This window comes from Hippocampus comes, unplaced genomic scaffold, assembly GCF_001891065.2.
Source record: "Hippocampus comes isolate QL1 unplaced genomic scaffold, H_comes_QL1_v1.1 scaffold72, whole genome shotgun sequence".
NCBI lineage: Eukaryota > Metazoa > Chordata > Actinopteri > Syngnathiformes > Syngnathidae > Hippocampus > Hippocampus comes.
Genome location: NW_017806030.1, coordinates 18,367 through 33,818, shown reverse-complemented (window position 1 = coordinate 33,818; position 15,452 = coordinate 18,367). Strand labels below are relative to the sequence as shown.

General features: G+C 41.3%; 1 protein-coding gene across 1 annotated transcript in view; it reads right to left on the bottom strand.

Moving 5' to 3' along the window:
- Positions 1 to 15,452, bottom strand: part of grik4 (glutamate receptor, ionotropic, kainate 4) — a gene marked incomplete at its 5' end in the record, with an annotated part of 120,012 nt that overhangs the window by 86,591 nt on the left and 17,969 nt on the right. The window contains one exon of the mRNA XM_019892659.1: positions 68 to 233. Coding sequence (XP_019748218.1) covers positions 68 to 233 — 166 coding nt within the window. The remainder of the gene's footprint in view (positions 1 to 67; positions 234 to 15,452) is intronic.

Here is a 15,452-nt window from a genome sequence, read left to right as displayed (position 1 = left end):
GGTGTTGTCAAGCACCCCCCCCCCCCCCCCCGAGTGTGTAGACTGCGTGTGTTGATTCTGTACTCACAGTCGGCCTGTGCGCAGATGAGGCAGGAGGCGGTGCTGTTAAAGAAGGTGAGAAGGCTCGCTATAGCCAGACTGACATCCATGTTGGTTGGCCTCATGTCTAGAGTGGTGAAGCGAGGGAACTGGACCTTTAGAATGTCTTCTGGAGCCACCTTCACATACGGCACCTGCATAGAGACAAGGATGTCAGAAGTACAATTTACGCCGAATTTTTACCATAGACCGTTCGGTCGAGGAGGCCTGAGGACGACATGGAACCTGAATTTTAGCAGGAGCTTATAGGTTTGAAAAATCAAAGGCAAGTTATTTTGAATTTCCATTATCCATGGCGTACTGCGTAGAGTTGATCACATAATCCGAGGACATGATTTGTAAGTCCTCACAGTTTACCATCACATTTCTGACACAACCTAACAATTATCTGAGAAGTAGTCGCCGCAACCTTTATTTCCACCGGCTTCAAATCAGCTGACCATTCCACTTCTGACAGCATTTTTCACAGAAGCCCGAGGAGCACTACCCTCAATCTGAATTTGAAACCAGTCAAACCACTTCTGGCATTTCTGTGACCGATGTCTGAGGCGGAGTATGCTCGACCCGGATTTGAACCATGTCAAATCATGGCTAACCATCCCACTTCTGACACCACTTGTCAGGGAGGTCAGAGGAGTCCCATGCTCATTTCTGACACGATCCGATCGCTGTCTGAGGAGTAGGACCATCAACCTTTATTTCAACTGGCTTCAAATAAAGGCTGACTATCTCACTTCTGACACCGATACGATGAGAAGCCCCGAGGAGGAGCCAACCGTCAAACGTCTGACACCATTGGGAGGAGTAATGCCCTCAACTCTTGGGTAGATTTGAATCGAAAACAGTTGAATAGAATTGCATAGCATCAGCTAAGCTCACCATTGCATTTTAAAGAAAAGTCTGAGGTTAGTACCTCTGCAACCCAAATTTCACTTCAGGCTGAAACCGACATCTCACTTCTGACACTCGACAAAACACACTCCCCCACAAACATACAAAATTGCCAACGTGTACGACGGAAAACGTCAAAAAGCCGTACGCCGTCAGACAGAAACATTGTGCGTGCGCCTGTGAGTGTATGTTTTTCTTTTGCGAGCCAAAGAAAACCCAAGGCTCTACGGAGCTGCAGACGCATACTCAGAACACACAATTTTAGTGAGTGACTAAGATACTAAAATCTCTGTTTGGATCACAGCATTTGTTCTCATACCACCCACAAGAACAAGCTCTTGTCAGACAGCATTTATTTGAACGCCTCCTCAGCCACTGTTTTAAAACATTTTCGAACAAGAAACCTACGAATCAGCTCGGCAGTTTAATTTCGGGTGCTATGACAATGACATAAATAGCAGCACATATAATAGCTGGCGCTGATAACATTTTATAGGTATAACGAGAAAAATTGCGGGGAAATCAATGGTCTGCTTGCATTTGAAACTTTTACAGAACTTGTTTATCACAGAAAATTGGAAAGGCCTTTCTGCTGAGAGATTATTACATTCATATAATTTTGTGGTTGCTAATTGTGTCCAAAACCCTGGCTGGAATTCCGGTCTAGTATTATTCAGAGAAAAGGACATCAATTCATTACTGGGAGAAGTGTACAGTGTTTCCGGTGTCATCAAAAATTAGACGCAGAGGGTAAGAAAAGAAAAGTCAGCCAAGCCTTGTGTGAGAATCAATAAATACATTTCTCCCGTCCATTTCAGTAGGCAGGGGCAGGCAATCTTTAGATTGATTACCCTTCTTCTTCCCAGTGTTGCTTCGATGTAGCATTACAAATATCTGTATTCCCGCGTGGCCTGCAAGAAAATCCAAGCAACCCTATTTGTATGAAAAGGTATTTCAGACACAGCGTGATGCCTCTCAGGGTCGCACGATCCGAAATTCTCGGTGCAAAAGTGCTTCTAAACCAGGACGTCAGACTGTTAAACTGCAAAGCCAATAAAGAGTGGACCAGGGAAACTCCTCTACGAGACATACTGGACCAGCAATGTATCTTTATCACAACAACACATTGTGCAACAAATCGTCCATCCTGCATCACATTGTATCGCAAGTTTGCATGCATTTCCCCTGAATGAAATTAGCGCCTGTTTCAATATGATCATGTGACCGGATAGTCACGACCAAGGTTGACTCTCAGGCCTGAGTGGGGAAATGGGGTGAGAACAAGTAGCAGGTGTTGGGTCAGTCAGCGGGCCAGGCATTTAGGTGGAGCTCGGTGGGGCTTGAAGGGTAAACTGGAGGACATGCTGGGTCTGAGAGGAGCAACAGGGAAAGGGAGCCTCTTTATCACGGAAGATTGCCTGTCTGCGCTCTTCTCATTGGCCATACATTGCCTTCCTTCTCGTCACCTTACTCCCTTGATTGGTTTTCAATCCTTGCCCATTGTTGTGTAATGGAGTCCCTTGGTGTCTGGATGGATGGAGGTGCAGCCAGGAGTGACAGGCCCCGATGGAACACTCAAACCTGGGCGAGAAAGAGCCCTACACCTGGATAATAGTTGTACAGCACGCAGGGGAACTGAGCCCATTTTTGGGACGAAGTTCTGATTGTTCCAATTGGATTTGTCCAATTTCGTACTTTCTTTTTCTTAGTTCTGTCACTTTTTCTCGTAACTCGTTTCAACCCGACCTGTTCCATTCTATATTCCACCGTTTACCTGTCTAATTTCTCTGAACTTGGTCCTGGTGTTACCTTTGTTAATGGAAAAAGATACTTCCTATCGGGGATGGGCAGAGAAATAATTAATTGGTCGTTAAGAATTTGGTCAATTGTGTGGAATTGATTGTTGATTAATTGTGTCTTGAAGCAATCATGGGAAAATAGATAGCACTGCCTGGCTGCACCGAGCCGAGGTGCTGTTGAATCAGTCGCAACTGGTGTGCCAACTAAATAAGAAACAGAGGATGTTTTTTTCGGTTCATTGCTCAATTTTTGTTCTCTGGCCTGTGTTAATGAAATGGTGCGTTGAATTTACTCCATTTTATTTCGTCGAATGGTTTCGCAATATGAAATCAGCTGCATCCAGACACAGTTTCTCGGTAGACTTCCAATCAAAATCTATATCCAGATGTGCAGCCACATGACAAAATTAAACAGCATTTTTTTTCAGGGTAAAAAAAAAAAGGAACCAATGGAAAAAGAATCAATCAGGTTTTAATCAACCCAAATCAGATGGCAAGTACCGTGACGTCACATATCAGAACCTGAGCAATCCGTATTGAAGAGACCAGAATGGAAGCAGGAGTTCAGCACACTCAAGGACATTCACTTCCGATTAAGATAATATTGAAAACATGTATATTAATGGATTAAATGAGCGCAAAGTTCTCCAATGAAGATCAAGGAAATATTGTCTTATAATAGTGCATTATATAATCTCCCAAAAAGTAAATACAAAAGCATTACAAGTGATCAAATTCTGGAAACCACACAGTCCACTTTAATTTGTACATCTATAGAAACTTTAGGGAGTACTATATCTCAACATATCGACCCCTCGTGTCGGCAATCAAAGCAATACTATGAATTGATCACCGAAGAGTAACCATGCAATGTTTTGACTCAGAGGTGCTCCGAAGACAGAAAATCGATGTACCGCATGAAGAACAGCAAGCTGTCAAGCCATTTGAGTCACCTGCCGCACTTCTTATCTGCAACCAACAGCTCGTATAATTCACCCGTATTGGTCGATTAATCTGAACACTAAAAGCAAGAAAATCTTTCCCGGGCATACCCAGCAGGGCGATGCTTTTAAGGCAACGCAAGAAGCTTCCCGTGAGGTTTGCAAAGAAGCATGCAACTGAAATAAATGAAAGAATAAATAAATGAGCTATTTTCCTCAAAATGGGTATTCCTTTATGCGACTTCTGTAGATGTATCAAATTTGATAATCCTGAATGAATGGGCTAAATCAGCCTATTAATACATGGTAAAAGTCATTAGTATTTTTTTATTTTTGCCAGTATGTTTGATACTATCAACTTCTTGCCCAAGTGTGATTGCCGATAATTTGCCACTAGAAAATATCTGTTAACCCTCCTACCCTGCACCAGACGTCAATCGATGTGATACCCACTGGTCAAAATGTCACAAAAAACAAAAACAAAAACAAAAATTAAAAGGTAGAGCATATATGTACATCCATCCATCCATTTTCCGATCTGCTTTATCCTCACAAGGGTCACGGGGGGTGCTGGAGCCCATCCGAGTGATCTTCGGGCAGTAGGCGGGGGACACCCTGAACCGGTTGCCAGCCAACCGCAGGGCACACAGACGCAAACAACCATCCATGCTCACACTCACAACGAGGGGCAATTTTGAGTGTCCAATCAGCCTGCCGTGCATGTTTTTGGAAGATGGGAGGAAACTGGAGTACCCGGAGAAAACCCACGCAGGCACGGGGAGGACATACCGGAGCTGGAATCGAACCCGGTACCTCTGCGCTGTGAGGTCGACGTGCTAACCACTCGATCAGCGGGCCGCCTGAGCATATATTTAATGCTTTAAATTAGATGAAATTGCAGGTTGAAGTAAAATAACAATATAAGTCAAGTGTATTACCGTTCCTCGTCATTCACGTTGCAAGAGGGTTTAAAGAATGCTTTGCTGTTTGTCACGTCTGACCATTAGACTTGTTTACTTCTGCTTTCACTGCCAAGCCAATGTTCATATATTACTGAACGTTTACAGTTCATAAATGTTTCAGAATGGTGGCAGTTTGGACTCTGAAACACATGATTCAGAATATAGTTGATCTCAATGCGGGGAAAAAGTCCACACAAAATCGAGGTAGCACTGTATCTTCTTATTACGTGGGAATAGAAATTGAAGTCCGTTGTTTGTTCCACTGATTTCAAGCCTCCGTTTCCACTTATTTCTTTTTCCGTATAGAATATGCGACTACGCATTGCATTATATTTTCATCTCATGAATGTAAAAGAATGTCATACTTTCCCTCGCCCTGTTTTTAAGGTGTTTTAATTTGCTGTTTGAAAATAGTGATCGCATACTTTCAATGAGGCACTAAACAAATATCCGAAAGTCTACGTTTGCTGTTCAAAATGAAATTGAAGTGAATGATCTTATTATTTAAGCATCTGTTCAAGAGTCACCATTACCATGGGAGCAGGTTTAATTGCATATGATAATTGTGTTGAGGGAGACACTACCTAATATTTACAAACGCCAAGACCCAAAGGTAACCCGTGCTTTCTGACGGCGTTACTCTGAAGAACTGCAGCATTGACTGCTGCTGAAAGACAGATGTTTGTAAGTGCGCTCACGGGAGGATGAGGGAACAAAGACGGAGTACAAGTCAAGGAGGAGGGAAAGCCGAGACATAAAGCCTCCAGCTGGATTGTCAGATGAGAATGACAGAGTAAGTTTCCAAGAAGAGAAACTGAAAAAAGATAAGTATAGAAATTCCCAAATGCTAGAAAAATGTAAAAAAATAAAATAAAAATGGTGTAAAATTGGACAATTTGCGGGGTCAATTTGTCACATGTCGTCTTTCGGTGCTTATGTACATACCACCGACAACATAAATCTCAAGGAAATGCTGTCCTTAAATTCACAGTAAAAGCTTGGCAGGAATGCCGGCCGATCTGTCATCGAAATACAGGAACAGGAGTCGATCCCACAAACGCAGACAAGGATAAAAAAAAAAAATGGTTATTTCCGAAATAAGGTCGCGAGACCGACAAAGTGCAACATAAATCGCTGGGCACAACTCAGGGCTAAATAACGCTACTAACAAAAAGAGCTTGCAGACGGCAAGAAAAATAAAACACGCAAAATCACTAGTCCAAAACGACAAGGAAAAGCCAATCAACGAATCAAAGGAAAAGCCAATTAATGAATAAAACAAAAACACACCGAGGACAGCAACACCAAAACAAAACAGAGATAACAAGAGAAACAAACCAGAACACAAACAGGACGAGGAACGAGATCGAGAATCACGAAGGTCTAGAAAATAAGCACTTGGGCGTGAGACGTGACCAAGGCGAATGATCCGACAACTGGTGACGGCTTGGCAGTCTCCTACAGCAGGTGACAGACAATGACATGATGAGGGAGAGCCCTCCACTGCCACCTGCTGGAGACAAAACAAAATGGAACAATGACTAGCGGCCATGAAGTCAAAGTGAGCGGCGTCAGAATGTTTTTGTTCAATACACTAAGTTTTGGGATGTATGTACGGGATGTGTCTGTAAATCATATACGTAGTGAACAGTATTTTGCATGTAGATAAGATATAACGATATTTGAATTTCACGATCGCAATATTATTGCGATATTTTATGTTCTTAAAGAAATTATATCTTTATTATCGAATGAACTAAATCATGTTTGTCATTTGGAAAAATAAATCCAATCATGTTCTTTAGTGTTCGTAATGCTATTAGATACTGTTCTCCTATTGGTTGCACCTGACCGGTTGGACAAAAACATTTCCATATGAATTGATCGTATTTTGCTATGTGGCATAATCACAATGCTGATATTTTTTTTCGATACACTGTATTGTGCAGCCCTAGTGCATTCTTCTTTGAATAAACTCCAAACTGTCTACCGCATTCTGATGTAGCGATTGGTCACAAAATTAACATATAAAGACATATTCAATTTATGCTTTTTGGTTGAGTCAACGTTATTGGTTTCCATTGTATTTGGTACATATCGTAACCTAATGACATGTTTTCCTGTGTTGAAGATGGAATGCGTTTCCTTTTTATCCTCTCGTTTCGAACTTTGGCAGGGACCTCGTTTAACGATATTGTAAATAGAATGAATCATTTGACCATTTTGATATCATGCCCTTCTGGAACAAGTTTGTCTTCCTAGCCACTATGCCTCAACGATCCTCAAGGGATGCTTGAGAATTGTGTTCCATTCTATAAGGCAAGTCAGAAAAGATGCACGTTTTCAGGATTCGTGCACGGTTGTGCGTGTCTGCTCGTTCTACCTCGGATTTGTATGTACAGGATGCCTGCGTGTGTTCCCTGCAGTGTGACAGAAGGGATTGCGGGTCTGCAGACCGCCGCTAGACAGGCTTTTAATGAGGTCGTTCACAAAGGAGCGGACAAATACAATCTACGCCCTGCTCTCAACAGGGAAGAGGATACACCTTTGTTTAGCGGCCAATACATGTCAACCCAATTACAATGTGCATGACAGTATGCTTACATTCATGATTGACAACATTACCCTTTGATTTGCTAGCATGACCAAAAATAGAGCTCAAATCCTTACATTGCCAAGCCAAGTGAGGTGATGCCCACTGACTTCATCACATAACACCAATAATGAGTCTCCGAGGCATTGTTTTTGATCATTATTTATTTGTTAGGCAACATTTCCAACGTGTTGCTGCGGGCAGACATGCCAGCCCAGTTTTCGGTCACCATGGACAAAACGGGATGGTGAGGGGAGAAAACAAGGGTGAGCGCAATTAAACCTGATCGTACTTAACAGGACGTATCAAAACTTCAAATGACCATATATAGCTTGAACAGTGGTTCTTAATCTTTATAGAGGTACCGAACCCAACCAGTTAATATGCACATTCACCAAACCCTTCATGAGTGAAAACTAAATATGTATATTTTTTTTACAAATTCAAGATATAAAAAAACCCGCATGTATTAAAAACAGAAAAAGTTAATTCAATTTCAAGGGATAATTATACTTATTTTTAAATTGAACGATGTACTGTCACGATCGTCACACGTTGACTACAAAGTGAACTAAATTTCCCAAAGCACTGATTGGACAAGCAATGTCATGCGATCATCTGCAGCCTGTGATGGCCAAGCGGGCGTGTCATCACTAATTAACATGTTGAGTCACAGTGTCTTACCCTCCATGGCAGAGGCTCCGTCAAACCCCTGGGGTTCGATCGAACCCAGGTTAAGAACCACTGTTCTCGATGTTCCCGTGTTTATATGTGTGTAATGCAAAGACACATGTTCTCACGCCGCTAGTTAATCGAACCATGAAACTGCAAGCAGCGCTGTAAAAAAAAAACAAGAGACCCTCTTGAGGTGAATATAACAATTTATCCCTCCATTTATCTGCTTGTTGTGCAACAAATGTAAGAATGTTGATTCTTCCCTTGAGGCATTATAATCACCAAACATTTGCTCATACTGTCAACTTGCATTGGGGTCAGAAAGGGCCAGTGACCAACCAGCAGATGGAGCTGCACCTTCAGGGCCAAAGTGTCCTTGCAGTCAGACAGACTGGCGCGTTAAGGATTTTTCAGCCTTGACGGAGGTTTGTGCTCCACTGAGTGCTATCTTCGTTCAACTCAGCATTTCAACAGAACATTTCTGGTCATATTCAAGAAATGTTACATTCAAATTTGGCCAGGAATCACAAGTTACTGAGCTGGAGTTATTTTGCTGCGATGCAGTCAAGCGTGTAAGCCGTTCTGCTACCTGTCTGCTGTGAACCCAAAGTGGAGCCTGCTGTAGAGGCAGTCCGAGTAGGTCAGCCAGACATATGGAGAGCAGAGTCAGAACGTGGAAGTACATCTGTTGGTTTGAACGCCCCAAGTGGCAGGAGAGCGAAACCTCTTCATCACAACACTTTTTATGGGTGATCAAACATGTCAGGCTCGGCGACAGGAACTTTCGCTGGCGTGATGTTTCAAGGGTATTGTTTACAGTACAGATGTTGCAAGTCCGGGATATCAATTAGCACACAACAAGGGCTCGGATGATGAAAGGGATCTCTCCTTGAAACACTTGTCGCCAAATGGTCTGCTGCCATTCACACTAAATCATTTTTCCACATTGAAATGTCCCCATAAACCAAGGCGATGTTTTATCCTGTTGTTAATAAATACAAATAGCACTGTACTCTATCCTTTATGAAAAAATGCAAAAAAAAAAAAAAAGAATAATTCAATACAATGTGAAGAAATAAAGTGATTTTAGAGTCACTGGTGATGTAGTGGTACATTAACCTGAGCATATATTCATTTCCCGCACAATTTGTGGACTTGCGAGTGAATGGTTATCTGTCTCGATATGTGCCCAGCCACTGACTGGCGACGAGTCAAGGGTATTGTTCATATTGCTTTGAAACTGAACAGGATGAGCTAAATAGAATATGGATGGATGGATAAACTGCTCTTTTCCCACAGCGTCACACATCCTATCGACCACCACGGGTACACTTAAAATCAGTGTACATTTACAAGTATAATGGCTTGTGACCAGAGTTGGACCTACAAATATTCTGATTTTACACCATTGACAATGTAATTTTTGTAGCTTGGAACATGCCATCTAACAGCCTGCTCCCTGGACACTCTGGAGGAGGTGGGCAACAGGAGGATGCTAGCCAAGTTAAAAGCTATGATGGACAGACCCTCCTACTCCCTCCAGGCCACCCTGACAGCACTGGGCAGCTCCTTCAGCCAGAGACTGATACACCCGCGCTGCAAGAAGGAAAGGTACCGCCTCTCGTTCCTGCCGACTGCTGTCAGGCTATTGAATAGACGGTCCTGAAGATCTGGACTCACCCCTACTCACCCATTTTTAATATGCTTATATTTATATTTTATATTGTATATTTATTTATATACTTTTTGTCTTCTACTTTCTCACTTTCATAATTTTGCTGCTGTCAGTTGTGAATTTCTCCATTGTGAGACAAATACCGTATTTTCCGCACTATAAGGAACACCTTAAAGCGTTCAGTTTTCTCAAAAGCTGACAGTGCGCCTTATAATCCAATGCGCCTTATATATCGATCAATATTCAGATTTCTTGGATGTAGTGTTTTAAAAGTTCTGTAAAGTGCTTTGTTACAGCTGCAGCGGTTGTGAAAGTGCGTTATAAATAAAGCTGTATTGTATTGTATTCCCTTTAGCGTAGCTCCATCTAGTGGATGGAAAATGCAACCGCAGCCACTATTGTCGCTTCTATTCTATGCGCCTTATAATGCAGTGCGCCTTATATATGAACTCAGTTTTAAAATAGGCCACTCGTTTAAGGTGCGCCTTATAGTTCAAAGGGCCTGATAGTGCGGAAAATGCGGTAAAGGTTTTCTTATCTTATCTTATGTATCTACTGTGGCTCATTAAAAGTGTCAACTCATTAGCCCTGGTGATGGTGTAGATGGTGCTTTGAGGGACAGCAATCGAACCGCTTTTTGACAGTGTAATCTATTGCAATTTGAAAAAGTGCTTGACTATTTTGTTGGCAACTGTCCATTAGCGTGTGAGGCTTATTAAGTTGATGGGGATGGTTCCCCGGGGCAGCAGGAAATGAGAGTTTGCATGTTCACATTAAGCACTTTGTGAGAGATTTACTATATCTGATCAGTTGTTGGAATTCAGATAACGATAACTAAAAAAATATATCAAATGGAAGAGAAAGGAAGTCATAACGTGACTGTCGCAACTTCGCCCTAGCAACCAACTCATCTTGGTGTCAGTCCCGGCAAGGAGATCTCAATTTGTGGTAGTAATGAGCCCGCTTCAGGTCCCAGTAGCCGTGGAAGTAGCAGCCGAGTGATAAAGATGAAGTGTGGTGCGGCTCCCATGGTGCCTTTTAGGAAAGTGGAACACTGACCACCAGATCTCTCTCTCATTGATCAGATGGTTCAGAGAGAAAAAAAAAAATTCATTTCCTCCTGGAGTCGGTTCCTCACTCCAATGCCCTTTTCCCCGAGCCTATGTCTTTACAATGTACAATGAGCTAGCTAGAAATGCTCTTCTGTTAGGCTATAACAGCGGTGACGTTTTGTTTCAGGGAATAATTCGAAAACCACATTATTAGATTCAGAGACAGTTGCAAACTTTCTATGTGATTGAATTACGTATTGTACAGGTTAGGTAATGTAAAGTACTATATACTTAGTGCTGTTTATTGAAATGAATGGAAATGCCATTATTTTGTTCCACCCAAAGCATTTTATTCAAGAACCTGTATTTTATAGAATAATATGACACCGGATTTAACATATGAAACATATAGTAATAATTAAATGAGAGAGAGAGAGAGAGAGAGAGAGAGAGAGAGAGATGTATGATTTCACAGAAATGACCAGTGGAAACTCCGAGAGGACCTCCTTTGTATATATTCAGTGGCACCTTCACATTCAACACATTTTTAAAAGGCAGTACCACGCGCGAGGACACCGGGAAAACACTTACTCAATATACTCCATATACTGAACCTCCTCCATAACCCCTTACGGAGTCTTATTGGAGAGTGGTGTAAAAAATTCAGTGAGTAGGTGGATGGATGTCTCCCTAGCGACTGAATAAAGACATCTGAGGAGACTGGCGACAGCTCAAAGCAGAAAGTTGAATGTGAGAAACAGTCTGCGGTCGTTTCTTTTTGCTCCTAAGAAGTATTACTCATTTAAACTGACCTTACCATTTAAAACATTCAGCTCAAGATAATCATCATCCTCCACCGAAACCATACTTTAATCATACGGCAGTTTCGTCTTTGAATGAGTTCTCGTATCGTTACAGTCCGATGAGAATGCTCGACTGTCAAGGACTTTTTAATTTGCGATTTAATTGAAATTTATTTGGTATGCATTTTAACCTTGGTGTGACCACATGTTTTTGTTTTGCATTCTTTAAAATCTTCCCACGGGTTTTTAAAATGATCTATGATGCTATTAACTGACTCGGCAAGTATTACTCCTCTGACTGTGATGTAGAATTCTTATCATCTTTCCCCACCCAGTATAAGTAGCAATGGTGGCTGTTATTTCTGGGACTGCTGATGCACCGGCCGTTAGCTAATCACAGGGCACATAGACAAACAACATTCAGTCATATTTACACCTATGTATAATTTCGAGTCTTCACTGAACCTAACATGCATGTTTTTGCAATGTGAGAAGTACTTGAGGCAAATCAACACAAGGGGGTTCATGATTTCTGGCAAGAATTCGGTACACAGACCATAATCAATGGCAATACTCTCTTTATAAATCTCTGCCAGTGTTCAAGTGTTTTCACATGGTCATTTCTTCCAAGAAAATCACAATGTCTCATCACTGAAAAGCTATTTCTAGCTACTCATGAGGCCTATGGGGGTTACCATTTTTTGTGTTGGCCGATTGAGTGGCCAGCTCTTTGAGTGTTTTGTAAGATGGATACACACACACACACACACACACACACACACACACACACACACACACACACACACACACACACCTCTTAAAGTCCTATTTCCTGTCAAAGTGCACCCAGTCTTTTTGCTCACGGGTCCATGATTATTACGACAGAGCCAACAAATGTTTCTTGTTGTTGCTGAAATAGTGCTATAAACATGACCTTTTGTTGCTGCGGCATTTTAGTCACTTGGGTCAGCGAGACCTCGCCTAATTTAACAACTGCTTGTCTTGGCGGTATTTTGTGACTCTTGGCAAACTTAGCGGGCAGCTGCAGTTAATGTTTTGAATTAGAATAGAAGGTAATCACATTCAGCCAAATCATCTGAATTTAAGGCTCGGCTGAACATGTCAGGAAGACACTTTTTTTTATGTTTATATTTTGTAGCAATTTTTAAAATTATTATTAGACTGTAATTTATGTAAAAAAAATGTTTCATTTTGTGAAAGGCGTACACAGGTTTGACAAAAAGTAGGCCTCCTTGGATGATACTCATTTGTCATGGCACTTCATCACACTGCTCCTTACAGGGTAAAGCAACTAGTTCACTACCATGAGCACATATAAAACAAAAAGCATACTTTCCCTTAATGTTAAGATTCAGCTCGAGACCGATGGTAACTCATCACGGAGAAGCCACCTCAAGCCTTTACAATTCGCCCGGTTTCCATTAGCTCGCCTGAAGCATGTCTGACCTGCTGATCATTTACACTTGCGTCCAAGAAGAAGGGAAAGTGCGAGACAATATGACAAAATGAACCAGAGAACAATAAGTAAAACGCAGCGAGCCGTGGCTCGTGCCGATACCGTAATAACGGATATTAGAAAAATGCATCGAGACAAAAAGAAAACTGACTGGAAACATTGTATGGCAACATGGAATCAGACTAACAAGTGGAAACTAGGGCAATAAGTGCAAAGGATTTTGTAATATTGGCAGGAGAAGGAATGTAACACATTAAATCTGTGCGCTGAGATTTCCCTTGGGGGCGGGGTATTGGCGGCTTAGAAATGAAAATGAACTCAGTAGCATGTTAGATACTAGGCAAGGCAAGGCGGCTTTATATAGCGCATTTCATACAAAAGGCCACTCAATGTGCTTCACGCAAGCAAAGACACATTAAACACATGAACAAGCCATGATAAGACTTAAAACATTCAAAAGAAGAAAGAAAAAAAAACCCTGTAGGTTTCTAAAATTACTAAAAGACCATACTGCAAAATTGATTTTAAAATGTAGTCAAAGGTCATTGTCAACCTGGTTTTAAAAACATTTACACTCTGGGCTGACTTCTGATGGTAGCTTATTCCATTTGCAGCGTAACAGCGAAATGCAGATTCACTATGTTTGCGTTCAACTCAAGGCTCCAGTAATTAGCCCAAAACTACACACCTCAGAGCCCTACTCGGTTTATATTTAATCTTTAATGTATACAGGACCCAGCGATTTGTAGACCAGAAGCAGAATTTTAATTTTCTGTTCATATTTGGCTTTTTTTCCACCAACAATTTCTGTTCATACTTTGTCTGTCCTTCATTATTCTATAAACAGGTACTTTTGTTTCAGAGTTTGTCCGAGTCTGCATTTCTGGGATCCGCACACCATCTAATTTGTTTCCGAACGTTGTCAATTACTGTCTTCATTTCTGTGTTTAGTTTGATGATTGTGCAATTCTAAAATGGCTTCTTGTTTAATTTGAATCCCATTAAAGATTAAAACAAATGTGTTTTCTTTTCTTTCAGGTATGATTACGCAATGTACAAATACAGGCAGGTCATGTAAATTTATGAGTCCAACTAACGCCAGAGATCAGGGAAACATCTATTCTTCCAAACATTTTCAATATCTTGATAATCATCAAGGACTGCAGAGCTTCTGGCGAGTAGCTGATAAAGCACAGGGGGAAAAAAAAAAGCCATCAGCGCTACGACGAAAAGAAGAATAGAACAATAACTGCAGCTGATGTCTAACAGAGCATGAAATGTGTAACCAAAGGAAATGTCAACTAATCCAAAATGAAAGATTTGTGTCATGAGTCCTCTAATTCTTCTTTTTTTCAGAGAATTGTGTGGTGTTTTATTTCCCTGTGGCACTTTCTATTAGCAAGCGGATGGTTTAACATCAGCTGTGAGAGAAACAATAACTTTTGAGATTTTGCGATTAGAGTTTGTTATTTTTTTTCATGAGTTCTTCACTGTGATGGATTGTGAGAGTTCATGAAAAGTGATTTTGGACGTGTTTATTTACTTCAGAAATGGCATCACTTCTCAAAATTGCATCATTTTTTTCTTTTCTTTTTGGGAAGTCTGCAGCAAATTGAATTTGATTCAAAAAACACCGACATCACTTAAGCCGCTGTGAAAATTCCAGCCATACATGTTCTCCGAGAACACACATTTTGAAATGTAATTATGTTTTTATTCTCTCGGAATGTGACGATTTCAAACCTTGCACTGTGCATAATTATTTCTAACCTGGCATTGCCGATGAATCCTTTTTAATTAGACGCTGGTTCAATTGATGTCACTTATTCCTACCGGGCAGAACACACTTTGAATGGCAGCGTGAATGAGAGCGTCCTGTTAAAATTTACTTCCTATCCTTTGACTTGGCATGAGAGAGCAGGTACGCTTTCTGGATGGTTTTGACATTTTCGTGCCAGACAGTTTAAAAAAAATAAAAAACACTGCACGTCTCCATTGGTCTGGAGCAGAGAAGCAAATGACTGATGAACATGTGTGCTGGCTGCACGACGATAGCAGCTGCCACGCGCCGGCCGGGCTTTTGACCGGCATCTGGCAGGAAGACGCTTTAATTTAAGCGTAGTTGCAGTGTAAACGCTCTCTAAACCAGAGAGGATTTGCAGGCTTGGCTCTCTGACTTATCAAGTGACAAAAAGATGAAGAATAACTGGAACACTCGCAAGTGAAAATGCATTTTGACAGCTCCATAAACACTCAACGCAAACTGATGACGGGCCATGAATAGACAAACGGCGTAATTAGTTTGCACTAATCACGTGAAGTGTTTCTCCGGAACACTTTTATTAAAGACCCTGTAAAACGAATGTTAATAATTTTGTTTTAAAATACGGGTTTTTAGATAATTGCTGTAAATAATGGACTAAAAGACCAAAACGACGTGGTCCGGAACCGTGGAGATTTAGCATGAAACCATTTTTTTCACCAT